The sequence below is a fragment of the Paroedura picta genome, chromosome 9 (genome assembly GCF_049243985.1).
Source record: "Paroedura picta isolate Pp20150507F chromosome 9, Ppicta_v3.0, whole genome shotgun sequence".
NCBI lineage: Eukaryota > Metazoa > Chordata > Lepidosauria > Squamata > Gekkonidae > Paroedura > Paroedura picta.
The window spans coordinates 82,867,200-82,883,980 of record NC_135377.1 but is presented as its reverse complement, the minus strand read 5'-3'; the positions used below and the strand labels follow the sequence as shown (position 1 = coordinate 82,883,980).

The window sequence follows — 16,781 nt, the reverse complement described above, 5'->3', positions numbered from 1 at the left end:
TACCCAACATTTAAAGCCTGTAAACACAGGCTCACACCAATAGGGAGGAGGTCCAATGAGAGCCAAACAAAACAAATAAGTCAGTTTTTTTGCTTGTCCCTCACAGTGCTGGTGCTGCTGATCTTATCGATGCGGAGACACAGGAAGCAGCCTTACATCATCGACGAAGACGAGAACATCCACGAGAACATCGTGCGGTATGATGACGAGGGGGGCGGGGAGGAAGACACGGAAGCCTTTGACATCGCTGCCCTTTGGAACCCTAGAGAGGCTCAAGTGGTCATGAAGAGCAGGCAGGACATGATGCCGGAAATAGAGAGCCTCTCCAGATACGTTCCGCAGGCCTGCACGATGGACAGCAGCGTCCACAACTACGTATTGGCCAAGCTCTACGAAGCGGACATGGACCTCTGGGCTCCCCCCTTTGACTCTCTCCAGACGTACATGTTTGAGGGCAACGGCTCCGTGGCAGAGTCGCTCAGCTCCTTGCAGTCAGTGACTACGGACTCAGAGCAGAGCTACGACTATCTGACGGACTGGGGGCCTCGCTTTAAGAAGCTGGCGGAAATGTACGGCGCCACAGACGGGAACGGCGGGGGCCTTTGGTAACAAAGACTTCAGGGCAGAGGACTCTGTATTCCACGCAGCCATCTGAATTTGTACTCATCGGACAGGAGGAGCCGGGCAAGGTGGCCTCCGACCACAAATAGCAATATGGTGCTTGAGGGTGAATGCAGAAGAAGAGGGGAAATTCGTACAAGCTCCCTCTGGATCAGCTTTACTCAGTCATGTTAAAGTTACGTTTGTAAACAGTGATAAACAGGAAAGAAAAGGGGAGGGGGTCCTTTCCTGGGCTTCTGTTTTTTTTAAAAAAATGGCTAAACTTGAACACTTCACTCCTGGACTAGAATTACATTGTCCTCGTGAGATCTTCTTGGCTTTTTTTTTAATGACAGCTTATTAGGTTCTTTACATTTGGATGTGAAGATCAGTTCACAAGGGAATTGCCTACAGAGGGCCATCCCAGAGAATCCAGCCCCCCCCCCCCCCCTGTCTTGGCTCGTGCGGAAATTGCTTGCTAGCAGATCCCGGAAGGCACCGCGCAAAGGGAGATCAAACCACGAGCATGGGGTTCCTGTCACCAGCGAGGGTCTTTTAGCCTTCAAAGCGAGCCCTGACTTCGGCCACCTTCTGCAGAATGATCTGAGTAGTGGAGAGGGTTGAATCCAAGCATGCGAATGGCACCCCATTGGAGCAATGGTTGATCGAGGGTCATCCACATTAATAACTAATATCAAATTAATGTACGTTGAGTCTCTCCTCAACTTTTAAAAATACACACCCGTGGCACTGGCTCAGAAAGACGAAGAGGGGGAAGAATGCCTTTCTCCCTCTCTCTCTCTCTCCCTCTCTCTCTCTCTCTTTTTTTTTTTTTTTTTGCACTGTAGATATTTCTTCCGTGTGCCAAATGTGGGGGGTGGGGGGGAATTAGATGCTACCAGTGAAAGCCAAATGAAATGAAAATAATTTGATAACTATATGGGTAAGAGGGGCTTTCCCAAACTATGCGAGTTCCAACCGAGGGAAGTTTACATACTGTAGGTAACCTACTTGAACAAAATGCAGTATTATAGAGGAATAAGTGGATGTAAGAAATATTCCATATATAAGTTTTGTATATTTGTTAATAATTTTGGTAATAAATATCATGTACTGGATACAATGCAGTACCTTAGAACCTCTTTTAATAAAAGTTAAATCAAAGGCAAAGGCGATTTAATTGGATGGCTTGCCCATTATGTCCAGAATTCACGTATCGGCTTGGTCTCGAGAGGAGTGTGTGTGTTTTATGGTCTTTCTCACCCACCACCATCCCTGTCTCCCCTCCTCACACACACACACCACACCCCCTTGGCTTGCAATGCTGTTATTTCTGGCTCTGCAAGGCATGAGGTAATGGCTTAAAACAGCCTTCATCCAAAGAGTGAGTAAAACATTTGGAACGGCAGTCTTTGACAGTGCTGACCAAGGCAGAGGTGCGAATCACTTGAAATCGGTGGGTGTAGAAGGGCTTAACTCTGCTTAGGACTGCATAGTAGACTTTGTTCCAGAGCTAAGGTGATATGACCTTGGGCCAAGTCAACACATCACATAAGTAAATACCATCAAATCACAATTAAATTGTGGCAGGGTTTAGTGACACCCTGGGGTTTCCTTTTTTTTTTTTTGCAAGATAATAAACTCTTTATGATAAACTAATTCATCCCCCCCCCCTCCCCATCACCCTGGGGTTTCTTGATGGCCCTGGAAGGGTTTCCTGAATGCATGGAGGTTAATTATATAGATATTAAAAATTATCAGGTGATATGACCATATATGGTCATATGTCAACCCACCCCTCCCCAAATGGCCAATGATGGGCCTGGAGGGGGTGGGAAGGGGAGGGGCTATGTCTCCCAACAATATTCAGCAGAATCGTGCCATTTCTGGGGTTCCATGAAGCCTGAAGACTGTTTTAGAAGAAGAAGAAGAAGAAGAGTTGGTTCTTATATGCCGCTTTTCCCTACCCGAAGGAGGCTCAAAGCAGCTTACAGTCGCCTTCCCATTCCTCTCCCCACTACAGACACCCTGTGGGGTGGGTGAGGCTGAGAGAGCCCTGATATTACTGCCCGGTCAGAACAGTTTTATCAGTGCCGTGGCGAGCCCAAGGTCACCCAGCTGGTTGTATGTGGGGGGGCGCAGAATCGAAACTGGCATGCCAGATTAGAAGTCCACACTCCTAACCACTACACCAAACTGGCTTTTAGGGCTTTCTCAACAGTAAAAAAGTTGAGAAAAGCTGATTTGTGGCAACCCTGCAAGGGGCTTTCGAAGCAAGCGAGAAGCAGGGAGGGTTTGCCATCGCCTTCCACTGCAGAGGCTCTTTTGGTGGTCCAGGTACCAAGCCTGCTTAGTTGCCAAGATGTGACAAAATATCATACCGCCTTCCTCCTCCGTCCCCACATTGTGTGTGTATTAAGTGCCGTCAAGTCACTTCTGACTTATGGGGACCCTATGAATCAACGTCCTCCCAAATGACCTGTCATTACCAATCCTGAAGTCTTGCAACCAGGGGTGTGTGGCTTCCTTGATGAAGCCTGTCCAAGTCCTGTTGGGTCTTCCTCATTTCCTGCTGCCTTCAGCTTTTCCTTACATGATTGTGTTTCCCAGTGACTTCCTTCCTGTCAATGGTCTTCATGGTCTGGCTTTTGCACCCATATATAATAATGGAGAAGAGCCTCTTGTGGTGCAGGGTGGTAAGGCAGCTGGCATGCTTTCTGAAGCTATGACCATGAGGCTGGGAGTTCGATCCCAGCAGCCGGCTCAAGGTTGACTCAGCCTTCCATCCTTCCGAGGTCGGTAAAATGAGTACCCAGCTGGCTGGGGGGTAAACGGTAATGACTGGGGAAGGCACTGGCAAACCACCCCGTATTGAGTCTGCCATGAAAACGCTAGACGGCGTCACCCCAAGGGTCAGACATGACCCAGTGCTTGCACAGGGCATACCTTTACCTTTTATAGTAATGGGGAATACTGTGTCATGAACTAACTTGATCTTGGTGGCTGGCGGACCTGAACTTAAGGCTGTTTTCTAGCACCTTCATGGTTGCCCTTCTCAGTATCAAGCCCCTGAGTTCTTGGTTGATGCATTACCAGTTCCTTAACTGTCACCCAGTTGCACATTCTTCTACTGCATCTTCCCCCTTTCTCTATCTTTAAACCGCCCGTGGCGCCGCGGGCGCCACGGACTAAATAAATGGTTAAGGGCTTACTAGGTGGGATTTGTCCGTGATGAGGAAGGGTCCGAATTGGACCCTTCCTCACGACAGACAATTGGAGGGACCAATCGGCAGGCGCTTCGTGCCTGCCGATCGGTCCCTCTGATTCCCAGCCCCAGCAATTGCGAGCCGCGCGCAGCGCGGCTCGCAGTTGCTCCCAGCCTGATGCGGTGAGAGGCGCGAAGCGCCTCTCTCCGCGTCAGGCCGCTGCCCGAGGGAGCCTCTGGCAGTCGCGCGAAGTGCGGCTGCCGGGGGCTCCCTGCCTGGCAGCCTGACGCACACTTGCTCCCGGCCTGAAGCGGCGAGAGGCGCGAAGCGCCTCTCACCGTGTCAGGACGCCGACCGAGGGGGCTCCCTGCCTGGCCGCCTGACGCGTCATGTAGCGATAAGCTCCGAAGGCAGACCCCCCTCTCTCCATCCCCCCCCCCGCCTGAAGGGGAGGGCGGCGGCAGCAGCAGCGCCGGGACTTTCCTCTTTCTGCTCCCCCTCCGGACCTTCCTCTTGCCAGAGCGCTCTATTTTTTGTACATTTTCTCTACATTTATGCGTGCGTGGTGAAGAAGCCCGTCGTTGTCACCAGCAACCAACACACCCGCCCGTGCAGCCGAGCATGCCCAATAAACCCCCAGCCAAAGGGCCACGATGACTGACGAGAGCTCCGACGTTCCCAGAGAGTTGCTGGGTAAGCACGTCCGTCGTCTGCCCCCCCCCCTTCCCTTGGCGTGCTCAAGTGCTCGAGTCTTTGAAGGGGGGGGAGGAAAAGGGTCGCACCGCGCCAAGAGACGGGGGGTGGGGGGTCTCAAACGGGTGTCAAGTGGGCGTCCCTGACCTCCTGCGCGTCCCTTGGGGGAAAGGCGTCGCTGGAAGGTGGCCTGGGCTCGCTTGCTCCGGGAAGGTGGGCTTCGGGGTGGGGAGGGGAGGGGTCGCTCTTGCGCCCAGAGATGGCGTGGCTCCGAATCGCCTGCGATGGATGGCCGCCGAGGCCAGAAGGAAGCGCCGCGGAGGGCTCGCCGCCTGCAACCCCGCGAAGGGAAAGCGGCTTCAAGCCCCCCAAGGCCGCGTCGGGATGAAAGACGCTGGCTCTGGAACGGCAGCGCCACCCTGCCTCCCTGGCCTGCGCTGTTTTAACAGCAGCAGCAGCAGCAGCTGCAGAAGAGGTGGGCTTCTGTGCCTCGCTCTTGACGACCCGAAGGCGTCTCAAAGTCACTTACAAGGGCCTGCCGTTCCTGTCCCCGCCGCAGACCCGCTGTGAGGACGGTGGGGCTGAGAGAGTTCGGAGAGCACTGCGACTGGCCCAAGGTCATCCCACAGTCCTGAGGTCTCTCAAAGAGGTTTACAGCTCCTTTCCTCCCTCCCTCTGAGGCTGAGAGCTCCGAGAGATCTGTGACTGAAACAAAGTCACCCAGCTTGGCTGCCTGTGGAGCAGGAGTGGGGAATCAAACCCTGTTCTCCAAATCAGAGACCTCCGTTCTTTGCTACTGCCCCATGCTGTTGGAGGCAATTGGCAGCCCTCAGGGTTGTTGTGGCCTTTCCATCCGGACCCTGGGAAGCCTCCTTTCCTGCTCTTTCTCCTCCTCCTCCGGGCCTCACCTTCACTTATAAGCACCTCAGCTTTCTTTTACAAATCTTCAGCAGAAGGGGCATCTTTAACCCTTTCCTCTTCAGCCTGAGCTCTTCAGCCAGGTTGCTTGCTCTTCTGTGCTGGACAGTGGCAAATGGGGACGGACCAGGTGGGCAGGGCCTGGGTGCCCAGACCATCTGTTGCTGCTCACTGTGGAGGAGGTCTGGAAGACTGCTCACTTTAGTGGGCCAGTGGGCAGCACCGTCATTCCTGACCTTTGTTTAAAAAGGGGGAAAACCCCAAAAGAGAAAAGCTGGGTTTTTATACCGAGAGAACACCGCCCAGGGCAGCCACCGCCCCATCGGACCGCCGCCCCCGCCGCCGGAAGAACGCTGCCAACGGAGCACCCACCCACAGTGACTCCCTAGCGCCCGCTGCATTTAGCTGCAGCGGGCTTGATTACTAGTTCTATTATGATTGCAAAGTAAAAGGACGTGTAAAATAAAAGTAAAGCATACTTACTTCACCGACGATCTTCGCCAGTTCATGTCATACATGACATCATGTATTAAAATTACTCATTCTGAAGGTTTAGTCCTTCTTACGCCGTGCCTCATAACGGATTCATCATGGATATTTCATAGGCTGTCTTCTTGATGGCCACATTCCTTCCGATTGCGTGAATCGTCTGTCAATTGACTGAAATAAGACAGTGTCTTGATAGACTGCTGGAGAATACCCTTTTATGACACACTGAATATAAGACAACATTTCCACGGGCAATCTTTAGTACAGGGGTAGTCAAACTGCAGCCCTCCAGATGTCCATGGACTACAATTCCCATGAGCCCCTGCCAGCAAATGCTCATGGGAATTGTAGTTTGACTACCCCTGCTCTAGTACAAAGGACCTTGGATTAGGTTTGCCCACCTTCTGTAGATCGTCCAGAATTATGTGAGGGCTATAGAGATCCCCTTGAAGAAATTCACTGCGTTCAAGGATGAGACTCTATTGCAATACACTGTGCTGAGGTCACTTCCTTCCCCCAAAACCTGCCCTCCCCAGGCTCCACAATCCCTCCCCCAGATATGGAGCTGGCAATCTTTCTTTTTGACATGGCTGTTCTGCAATGGTCATTTTTCTGCACCACCACCACCACTTGTGATACAAGAAAAACATCTTGAGCCTTTGGGGAACTTGTTTTTCAAGATTTCAGTAGTGACCTACATTTCGAACAGTATTAAGAACACCTAAGTGCCCTTGAACTCAAGGAGATTTAAGCAAACAGTGAAACACTCACATCTCAAGGGGATTAAAGCCCACTTCAACTGTTACAAAATTTCTACAGCTATGAAAATGGCTGCTTGTGGTTGCAATGTATGAACATGCTGGAAATCACACCCATTTGCAGGTTCCAAGCACAGGTACCTACAGTGACCTGTACATATTAGGGCTGCCAGCGTCCAGGTGGGGCCCAGAGATTTTCTGGAATTTCAGGTGATCATCCCCTAAAGCAGGGGTAGTCAACCTGTGGTCCTCCAGATATTCATGGACTGCAATTCCCATGAGCCCTGCTTTGCTGGCAGGGGCTCAAGGGAATTGTAGTCCATGAACATCTGGAGGACCACAGGTTGACTACCCCTGCCCTAAAGGAAATGGCACCTTTCAAGTGTGGACTCTATGTCAACACATCTCCAGTGAGCTCCTTTCCTTTCCCAGAGTCCACCCACCTCTGGCACTCCCCCCAATCTTCAAACATCTAGGGTTGACAGATTTTCCTATACATGGTCCTTAGTGGAAGTCTAGTGTGGTTTCCTGAGACTGCTGGTCCTGATATGCTAAACTGGATAGGCCACTATCTTCTAGTGCAGTTCTCAACTAGGGTGTCATGAAAACCTGGAGTTTCCTGACAGTCTTGGAAGGGTTTCTCCAATTGGGTGAAGGCAGGCCGGCATAGAGCGAGTTACAGAAGTCAGTTGTGGAGGCGACTGTCACGTGGATCACCATGGCCAACTGCTCTAAGGACAGGTAGTGAGCTAGTAGCCTCACCTGGCGTAGCTGTTAAAGTGCCTCCAGGCTACCCTTGTGATCTGTGCCTCCACAGAAAGGGAGGAGTCAAGGATCACCCCTAAATCCCTGGCAAGGAGCACGGTGTTAAGTTGTGTCCCAGCCATGATGGGTAGACATGCTTCCTGCCACACCCCCTTCCTTCCTAGCTATAGGACCTCCGTTTCCTTGCATTATAACTTCCTTGCATTATAATGAGCTTATAACTCATTAAGACCCTTGCAGTGACCACAAGTGACACCATGACCTATGTGCTCTGCCTTCAGATGTCATAAATACATTGCAGAAGGCTATCCACTTGATGTTACTGTGGTGTCTATATGCATATTTATGCCAGCAATTCTGGCACAGTAAGCTCAGCTGCGCCACAGCTACAGAAACTATTTGCATGCCATTTTTCAGAATAGTGCCACATCAGTATCTTTAAAGACAGCTACTGCTACCAAACATCTGTATCCCCCAAGGAAATGAAGCACAACTACACAAAGGTCAGACAAGGACTTTCCCTCCACTAAGAAACTCATCTGTGTTTGAATACAGAACTGTAAATGGTGGCAGTTTACAGATGCCATTTTCTTTACAAATGGAAACCAAGCCCTTAGGACTTACAGCCATTCTAAATCTGCAAACAGAAATCTCTACAAAGGTTATATTATTGTGGTTGTTCACTTCCTTCCATGATCACTCCCCCTCCAATTTCTGTTTTTGCAAATTCCATATGCTTCCTCTAATATGGCAGCATCTTGACAAGAAAGGCTCTTTTGCAGTCTCATTTTCATCACTTCTGTTTCCCTATTGCTTGAGGGGAGGGATTGTTTCCCACAGGTGTTTCGCTCCCCCTAGTGGTCAATTTGATAGTACACGGTTGTATGGCTGGCCTATCTCTCCACCAATTTATCCCAGACACACGGTGTTATCTCAAACTGACCACTAGAAGGAGAAAAACACATGTGGCAAAGACAAAAAAGAAGCTATAAGTGTCATATTCCATGGCATTTCTCCCAAGAAAGACAAACTCAAGATCTAAAGGGGGGGAATGGAAATTTATTTAGGAGACTGCAAACAGGTACACACAACTCTTTGTTGCTGAGCCTAGGACTGGACAAAAGTTTGGGATATAGATATAGTGTTAGACCTTCCCCCCACCAAGTGCCATTTGTGCTCAGATTTCAAGATCACTATTATCCAAGGTAGCACATTTAACAACTTCATACCTCAAGGCAGGAGGACACAGTCATAACACCCAGTTCCAAATAGCTCATGAGCCTGGGAAACCGGGACAATGAAAAAGCAACTCCAGGTCAGAGCCCTGAGAGGGATTCTTGGATTTGGATCGAGGAAGATATGGCCTGAGCCTGGGTGACGTGGCAATAAGGGCAAAAAATAAGACAAAAATGAGCGTGCAGAAAAGCCTGAAATGCCTCAAAGAAAGGTTGCTTTTTGATTATGGGGCTTTCTGAAGCCTGCTGTTAATTCATCACAGTGGTTGGTCTGCATCCTTAGTCAGTTTTCCTAGAATGCCATAGAAGTCGCTGTGTGCTCCAGGGGAACTGATATCTCTCAGCGGGAGACCAGCTATAATTCCAAGAGATCTCCAGACTCCACTAGAGGCAGGTGTTCTTATGTTTAGTCACATAATCTCTCACATGAAGCTCAGCGGGTGCCATAGTTGGAGACACCCAAGACTGCTGGGCCTGAAAAATGGCCCAGGAAGTAGAGCCTCCATAGTGCTGAAAAGCAAGGCCTGCACTGGGACATAAGGAGCAGACCTTGGTCAAAGGAGCAGAGCTGATGTATATATCCTGTCATTTTGCCTAATCAAGTTTGAGGCCTTCCTCCACTCCCAGGAGCCTCCTTCCCACAGAGATAACTCAACCCAAGAGCTCTTCACCAAAAACAAAGGGGGAGGACATCAAATAACTACTTTTGTTATTAAGGTCACCATTCCTTTTAGCCGTGGCATTTGTCACCACCTGTCTCATAAAGACTTTAGGATACTCTATATTTTAGCATCGCAAAATCCTACACATATTTAGATGTCCTACATTGTTGTCTGTCCTTTCATGCCAATAGTATACAGCCAACAACAAAACTGATTGTTTCCTACTATGTCTTTGTAGGGCAGACTTTCTCAACCAGAGTTTCGTGAAACCCTGGGGTTTCCTGATGTCCCTGGAAGGGTAGGAGCTAATGAACTTTCTCTATATTTTTAAAAATTGTTAAACATTTATCGGGTGATATGACCACATATGGTCATTTTGACCTGCCCTCCCCCAATGGCCCATGATGGGCCTGAAGGGGGTTGGAAGGGGACGTGTCCACAGCTCTGTTTTCCAACCATATTCTGCACAATCACACCACTTCTGGGGTTTCTTGAAGTCTGAAGAATGCTTCAGGGGTTTTCTCAACAGTAAAAAAGTAGAGAAAGGCTGTTGCAGATAATGCAACATGTACATACTCTAATCACAATTTATCTCATCTCCCTAATATCTAATGAATTTCCTTTTGAAAACCTCAATGAGATTTTTGCATATTGAATACCGTATGATGAATTTTTAGACATATTTTATTTACAAGGATTTAAAAATTTATATCCTGCTTTGGGTCTACAAGGGCACCTCCCCTCTCCCAAAGCAGCTTACAAAGTACCCATCATTAAAAATACATCAAAATCGTAAATGAGCCAATACACAAAACATGTGATGCCACTTGGGGAAAACTTTGAAAGAAGCTAAAAGCCAGCAGAGGAGCCTCTTGTGGCACAGAGTGGTAAGGCAGCTGTCTGAAAGCTTTGCCCATGAGGCTGGGAGTTCAATCCCAGCAGCCGGCTCAAGGTTGACTCAGCCTTCCATCCTTCCAAGGTTGGTAAAATGAGTACCCAGCTTGCTGGGGGGTAAACGGTAATGACTGGGGAAGGCACTGGCAAACCACCCCATATTGAGTCTGCCATGAAAACACTGGAGGGCATCACCCCAAGGGTCAGACATGACTCGGTGCTTGCACAGGGAATACCTTTACCTTTACCTTTAAAAGCCAGCAGAATGGAACCAAACACAACGCACAGTAAAAATTAAAAGAGGCAAATAAGTTAAAACAGGAATCTCATAACCACGTAAGCTCTCCTAATAAGATAGTATTTGCCAGTTTCTGGAAACATACTAAATATGCTTCCTCCTTTGTAGGATATGGTATTTCATAAACTTATACTACCACTAATACTGTCCAGTCACATGATACCACTCTTCTAGGGTTTAAAGAAAAACATATCATGAACTTAACATAAGATGAAATGACAGCATGCATTTATTTTCAACAGCCAGCATAATTCTTCTTATCAAATGACACCTTCATGGCTAAACAAAGAAATGTTATGGGTCAGTTAGTCAAAATTAGGAACATAAGGCCTGTGACATGCAATTCCCAATTTCCTCCTTGGGACGGCCACCGTATTACTAACATGATCCCAACATGAAACCAGTATTTCTGGCCATCTTGTAAACTCCAGGTAAATTTTTGCTAAGCTACAGTGCCATCCTGTGGTCAACGGGCAGGTTTTTCCATCAAGAATAAGTTCTATGCTTTAGACAGGGGTAGTCAAACTGCGGCCCTCCAGATGTCCATGAACTACAATTCCCATGAGAATTGTAGTCCATGGGAATTGTAGTCCATGGACATCTGGAGGGCCGCAGTTTGACTACCCTGAACGTAATAGAACCTTGAAGACCAACAAAGTCTAATTCTGGGCATAAGTTTTCATGTGCATGCTTACTTTGTCAGATATCTGAAGAAGTGTCTTCAGCAGAGGTAGCTTGGGGTAGTGGTTAAGAGCAGCAGCTTCTAATTTGGAGAATCAGACCTATTTCCCCACTCCTTCTCCACATGCAGCCATCTGAATGACTTTGGGCTAGTCACAGTTCTCTGAGCTCTCTCAGCCCCACCTCCCTCAAAGGGTGTCTGTTGTGGGGAGAGGAAGGGAAGGTGATTGGAAGTCACTTTGGGACACCTTTAGGCAGTCAAAAATGGGGTATTAAAAAAATAGCTCTTCTTCCCAATATGTACCCACCGGATTCTGTGCTTTAAATGTGTGGGTGTCCTAAATATATATAAATGGGTCCTATAACAGATTACAGATTACCTATATAAATGGGTCAAATATGACAAAGTGATTTCAAAATTATTTTCTAGGGTAAAATGGAACCCCCTCCCCTAATTTCACTTCTCCAGCACACCACAAGATAGAAGAAATACAAAGCACTCGTTCTCCAATATTTGTATAACAAAGCTGCTAATATTATTCAATTGTGATTTTATACAATGCTGTATTCTTTTGATAGAAACTCAAAAATACATGCTGGATACCAAATAATGGAAAACACTGAATTTAGTTTACAATGCATTTGGAAAAGAGAGTTTAGAACGGAGGGGGGGGGTGTTCCTTTATTTTTCACCTCCAGGTGCAAGATACACATTGCTAAGAGATCTTGATTTTAATGGGAAAACTGTCTGTGTCCGTCTTATCAACTGGAAATATATTTGGCTAAAATTGTGCTGCAAATAGTTCATTGGTTGCTTTTTAGGATGCTGTGCTATGACCCAATGGCGAATGAGTGTTTGTCCTCATTAATTTGGCTATTAATTAATATTAATGGTAATGGCAATAAACAAAACTCAATTAAGTACTCCCTTTTTAAAAGAAAACTACAAAAACGTATTGCTCCCCTCCAGGGTGGGGCGAGAAAAAACAGAGTGGCACTCACTCTTCTTCATTAAGTCAAAACCATTTCTAAGGGGTTGGATCCAACCAGCTTTCCCACTGATAAAAACAGGAGCAGAGGGTCCCCTTGAATCTCAAAGGGCAATCACTGGATTTGCATGGACAGCAGCCACATGGGGCTGAAGTTGTAGGAAAGGGGGAAGTGATGCTGAGTGAATCAAACTCATTACGTAGATCAGTTCAGGAAGCGCCCGGATCAGGCAGTATGGAGGAACAGGAAGCAAGGTCTACAGTCACCTCCACATCAGGGTGACATCTAAAGCAGGATTTTCCAGCCTTTTGATCATGGAGGAACCCCTGAAATATTTTCCAGGCTTCAAAGAACCCCAGAAGTGGTACCGCGGAAGGAAGTGGGCGCGGAAGGAAGATGCAGGAGCCAGCCAATCAATTAATGGACCATTTACGGTTTCCATAGTGGAGAAAGAAGCTAGGCCTGTAAAGCAACAGGGGAAGTGGGCTCCAGTGATGTCTCATGTCAGTGGCCATCCAAACTTCTGGGAAACTCACTTGATCTGACCCAGCAAGAACTGAGTTGGGAGAGTCCAGAGAAGCAGGTTTGGCCACTGAACGTTGACTCTCCAAGGTCACCTCGTGGTGGACGTTCCAATGAGTAATGTCAATATTTAAACAACAGATGCTTTCAGGGAGGGAGCCTTGCAGCTGCTGGAAAGCTTCTGTGGGTTTTGAACATCTGACCACATGCCTATCAAAATCTACCCCAAAGTCACAGTAATGGAGAGTGGGCAGGAGAGGCAACCATCCTGGTGGTAGCATGAACAGCTGATGAAGCATACACCCCAAAGAACAAAGCATGCACCGACCATGAGATTTAATTTCCATTGGAGGAAGAAGAAGAAGAAGAAGAAGAAGAAGAAGAAGAAGAAGAAGAAGAAGAAGAAGAAGAAGAAGAAGAAGAGCTGGCTTTTTTTATAACCCACTTGTCACTACCCAAAGGAATCCCAAAGTGGCTTACAAACACCTTTCCCTTCCTCTCCCTACAACAGCCATCCTGTGCGATAGGAGGGGCTAAGAGAGCTCTGACAGCTCTGTGAAAACAGGTCTAAGAGAACCGTGACTAGCCCAAGGTCACCCAGCTGGCTGTATGTGGAGGAGTGGGGCATCAAGCCTAGCTCTAGAAGCTCAGCATCTATCTTCCTAGAAATGAAACACTGACTGACTTAACATCATAAAACATAGTCCAAAGATCTGTAGTGTGCATAAATGAGCAGAATATACAGGACGTCCTGCAGGGGGCATCAGAGGAGATGTATATTTAGCATAGATAGGATAGGAACTTCCTGATCAAGTGGGCAGAGTTTAAATATGCAAAGGAGTTGCAAAGCACCACCTGCTTAAGGAACAGAATAGGTTTTTAAGAAGAGAAACAACTAAGTAAAGAAGAGAGGAATGAGTCCTGACTAACTGTTGTTGAGGGAGTCAGGGAGGAAGCGTGCTCAGGGAGCAGGAAGTCTCCAATGGAGCCAATCAGAAAAAAACACCAGGAAGTTCCTAATTTAAATATACTAAATATGCATTTCCTGCAGTGCCCCCTGTAGGATATTCTTCATATCCTGGTGAATCATGCACACAATGCATATTCCCAAAGACTGGTCTTTTAACAGTTTTGGAAAGTTCCTGGTTTTTGCCAAAGGCTGGCTGGCCGGCCCTAGTCTTCTTGACAGATTTCTCCATCACCTTTTCATGTCCCCTTGGAATAATTTTTCTTCTAAAGTAAAAAAAGCCACTAATGTCTTTCCCAGGGGTGCCGGTCCTCAGGTGGTACTCGGGTATCCCCCCAGTTTTACAGCTGATGCCCAGACAGAAGAGATCAGTTCTCCTGGAGAAAGTGGCTTGCTTGTGAGGGTGGGCCCCCTAACATTGGACCCCATAACATTCATCCTATCTATCGTATTTGGTTTCTGTTTCTATATTATGCTATTGCACAGGATGCATTATTCATACATATGGTCTATAACTGCATTGCACTATTGTAAAAGTAATTTCAGTACCAGCTGAAGGCAGTCACTTGAAGGATAATTTGGAAACCTTAAAGAGCCAACAATTTATACACTTTTTATAAATTTTGTACAGAAAGCTAAAAAAGAAGAATTGGTTTTTATACCCAGCTTTTGACTTCCCCGAGGAGTGACCAAGCAGTTTACAATCGACTTCCCTTCCTCTCCCCACTACAGGCACCCCACAATGGGTGGGGCTGAGAGGGCCCTGACAAGACTGCTCAGTCAGAACAGCACTATCAGGGCTGTGACTAAACCCAGACCACCCAGATGGCTGCGTGTGGAAGAGTGGGGAATCAAACCTGGCTTGCCAGATTAGAAGCCACCACTTTTAGACTGATTCCTAAAGCAGGCATAAAACACACTCTACTTCCTGCTTGCAAATGCATGCTAGTACACCATAGAATCATGGAATCATAGAGTTGGAAGGGTCCTCATGGGTCATCTAGTCCAACCCCCTGCATTGTGCAAGACACTCACATCCCTGTCGCTCATCTACTGTAATCTGCCACCCGTTTGCCTTCACAGAATCAGCCTCTCTGTCAGATGGCTATCTAGCCTATGTTTAAAAATTTCCAAAGATGGAGAATCCACCTCCCGAGGAAGCCTGTTCCACTGAGAAACCACTCTAACTGTCAGGAACTTCTTCCGGATGTTTAGATGGAATTTCTTTTGCATTAATTTCATCCCATCGGTTCTGGTCCATCCCACTGGGGCAAGAGGGAACAATTCTGCTCCATCCTCTACATGGCAGCCTTTTAAATACTTGGTTATCAGATCCCCTCTCAGTCTTCTCCTCTCCAGGCTAAACAGACCATGCATTTGCATGCTTCCTGATGGGAGACCGCTCTCACGTTATCTCAGCATCTTGTCATGGCTTTTATGCCTCCCAACAAGCTGGCAGAGAAGCAGGAAGCATGGACAACCTGAAGTTTCCCCCCAGATCCTTGGGTTGTCAATCAACGAAAGCCACCAATCCCTTCACTGCAGTGTTTTTCAGGACTCAAACGTCTATCCCCTCAAGTCCGGATATTAATTAAAAAAAAAAACACTTCCACATTGCCATGGGGACATGCCACAACAGTAAAACATTTTTTTTTTACTTAAAGTTCCTACGTTGCTACGGGACTACACCCGTTTATTTAGATCTCTTTTTGGGATTCTTTGTAAAATGGTCTGTCTTTATGTTCAGATAGATTTGTGATAGTCTGGCAATGGTAATTGGACCCTGATGGTTATGCATTCACAATGATGATTCTATGTTCACAGAGCATAGATGCTAAGCTAAGGGCTGCTTCATCACATGCCCCTTCCCTCTGTCCCTGTTCATACCCCACCACCAGAAAACATAATGGGAATGTGTTTTAAATTGGGTTGCTTGCCTGATCCCAATATTACCGTGCACACTGGAGAGAACATTTTATTTCAACTGAGGGAACATTGCTTTGCAGTCCCGTAGCTATGCAGACTGTACCTTTAAAGAAAAAAGCCAATCCAGAAATGGGAAGGGGGAGGTGGGTGCAAGGGAGGGCACAACACTACCAAGACTATCATGCATTTCTACCTTCAGACAGGCTTTCCCCTGTTTGTGCCCTGGTTTGCAGCGTGACAAGAAAGGGGAATCGGGATTTTGCAATTTCCCTCATCACAGAGCAAACTTGACGAAAAACCACACCACCCACTGGGTTCTACGGTTTGCTGCTGATATCATGAGGAAGCAGCACTAAAACCCACACGCAATGAGAGTCTGTGCAGGGGCAATTTCCTCATGCAGAATCAGTCTTAACCACAACACCACAAAGGTTAAAAAACAGAAATGAAAAGAGACTTTTTAAAGTAATTACAGAGAAAATAATAATACCAGTCTAGCTTTCGAGCTTCCACAACACAAATACCATTTAAATCAAAGTTATATACCTACTTATTCTAAATTTACTACAAAATTAATACACATTTTCTTCTATTTTTTTAATTCTCTATAAGTGACTCCTTCATTCTGTAAGCTTTTTAGAAGTAGACAGTGTAGATTTATCTCCTGTTTCTGACTTCTCCTGATTTGCGATTACCTTCTCTTATCTTGGCCTTCCCCAGCTGCCTGATTGCATGAAACAACTTATTGATTGAGACGTGATTTCACCAGCACGGCATTCCAAACAGGCTCATATCTTTGCAAGAGGAAGAAAGTTAAGAACAAGACCAGAAGAGCTGCCTAATGAACAGACTAACACAGGTGATTGGCTGTCGTATAGAGTGGCCTGAACACCAACAGCCAATCAGAATTCAGATTTTCAGTAATAACACTGTTGAGAAACTCCTCATGTAACCATCAACCTGCATGTGGAAAAAGACCGTGTCTACCTCATTAATCATTGTGTACAATGGAAACAACTTCCTTCAATGTTATTTAAGCAACAATCGATCATTACCTATAACAAGAAGCAATTGTCCTTAAAGCTTAGGTATATAAGAATTGGAAGTGAAGTGGAGATATGGTAAACCGGTCAAAGGTGCCTCGTAGGAAAATATGATTAACTCAAATATTTGCGTG

At 46.9% G+C, this 16,781-nt stretch overlaps 1 protein-coding gene and 1 long non-coding RNA gene across 8 annotated transcripts in view; one reads left to right on the top strand and one right to left on the bottom strand.

The window, feature by feature from the left end:
• CDH20 (cadherin 20) overlaps positions 1-1,769 on the top strand; it is a 204,499-nt gene extending 202,730 nt beyond the window's left edge. For all 5 annotated transcript variants that reach the window (XM_077353433.1, XM_077353430.1, XM_077353432.1 and 2 more), the window contains one exon: positions 107-1,769. In XM_077353433.1, the coding sequence (XP_077209548.1) occupies positions 107-609 (503 nt within the window). In that variant the 3' untranslated portion in view covers positions 610-1,769. The remainder of the gene's footprint in view (positions 1-106) is intronic.
• Positions 1-16,406, bottom strand: part of LOC143845223 (uncharacterized) — a 44,477-nt gene extending 28,071 nt beyond the window's left edge. For 2 of the 3 annotated variants that reach the window (XR_013234325.1, XR_013234323.1), the window contains exons 1-2: positions 16,300-16,406; positions 5,901-6,077 (exon numbers count right to left, since the gene is read on the bottom strand). This is a non-coding gene — a long non-coding RNA (uncharacterized LOC143845223). The remainder of the gene's footprint in view (positions 1-5,900; positions 6,078-16,299) is intronic. The other variant, XR_013234324.1, reaches the window with a different exon arrangement.
• Between the last annotated feature and the right edge of the window lie 375 nt (positions 16,407-16,781).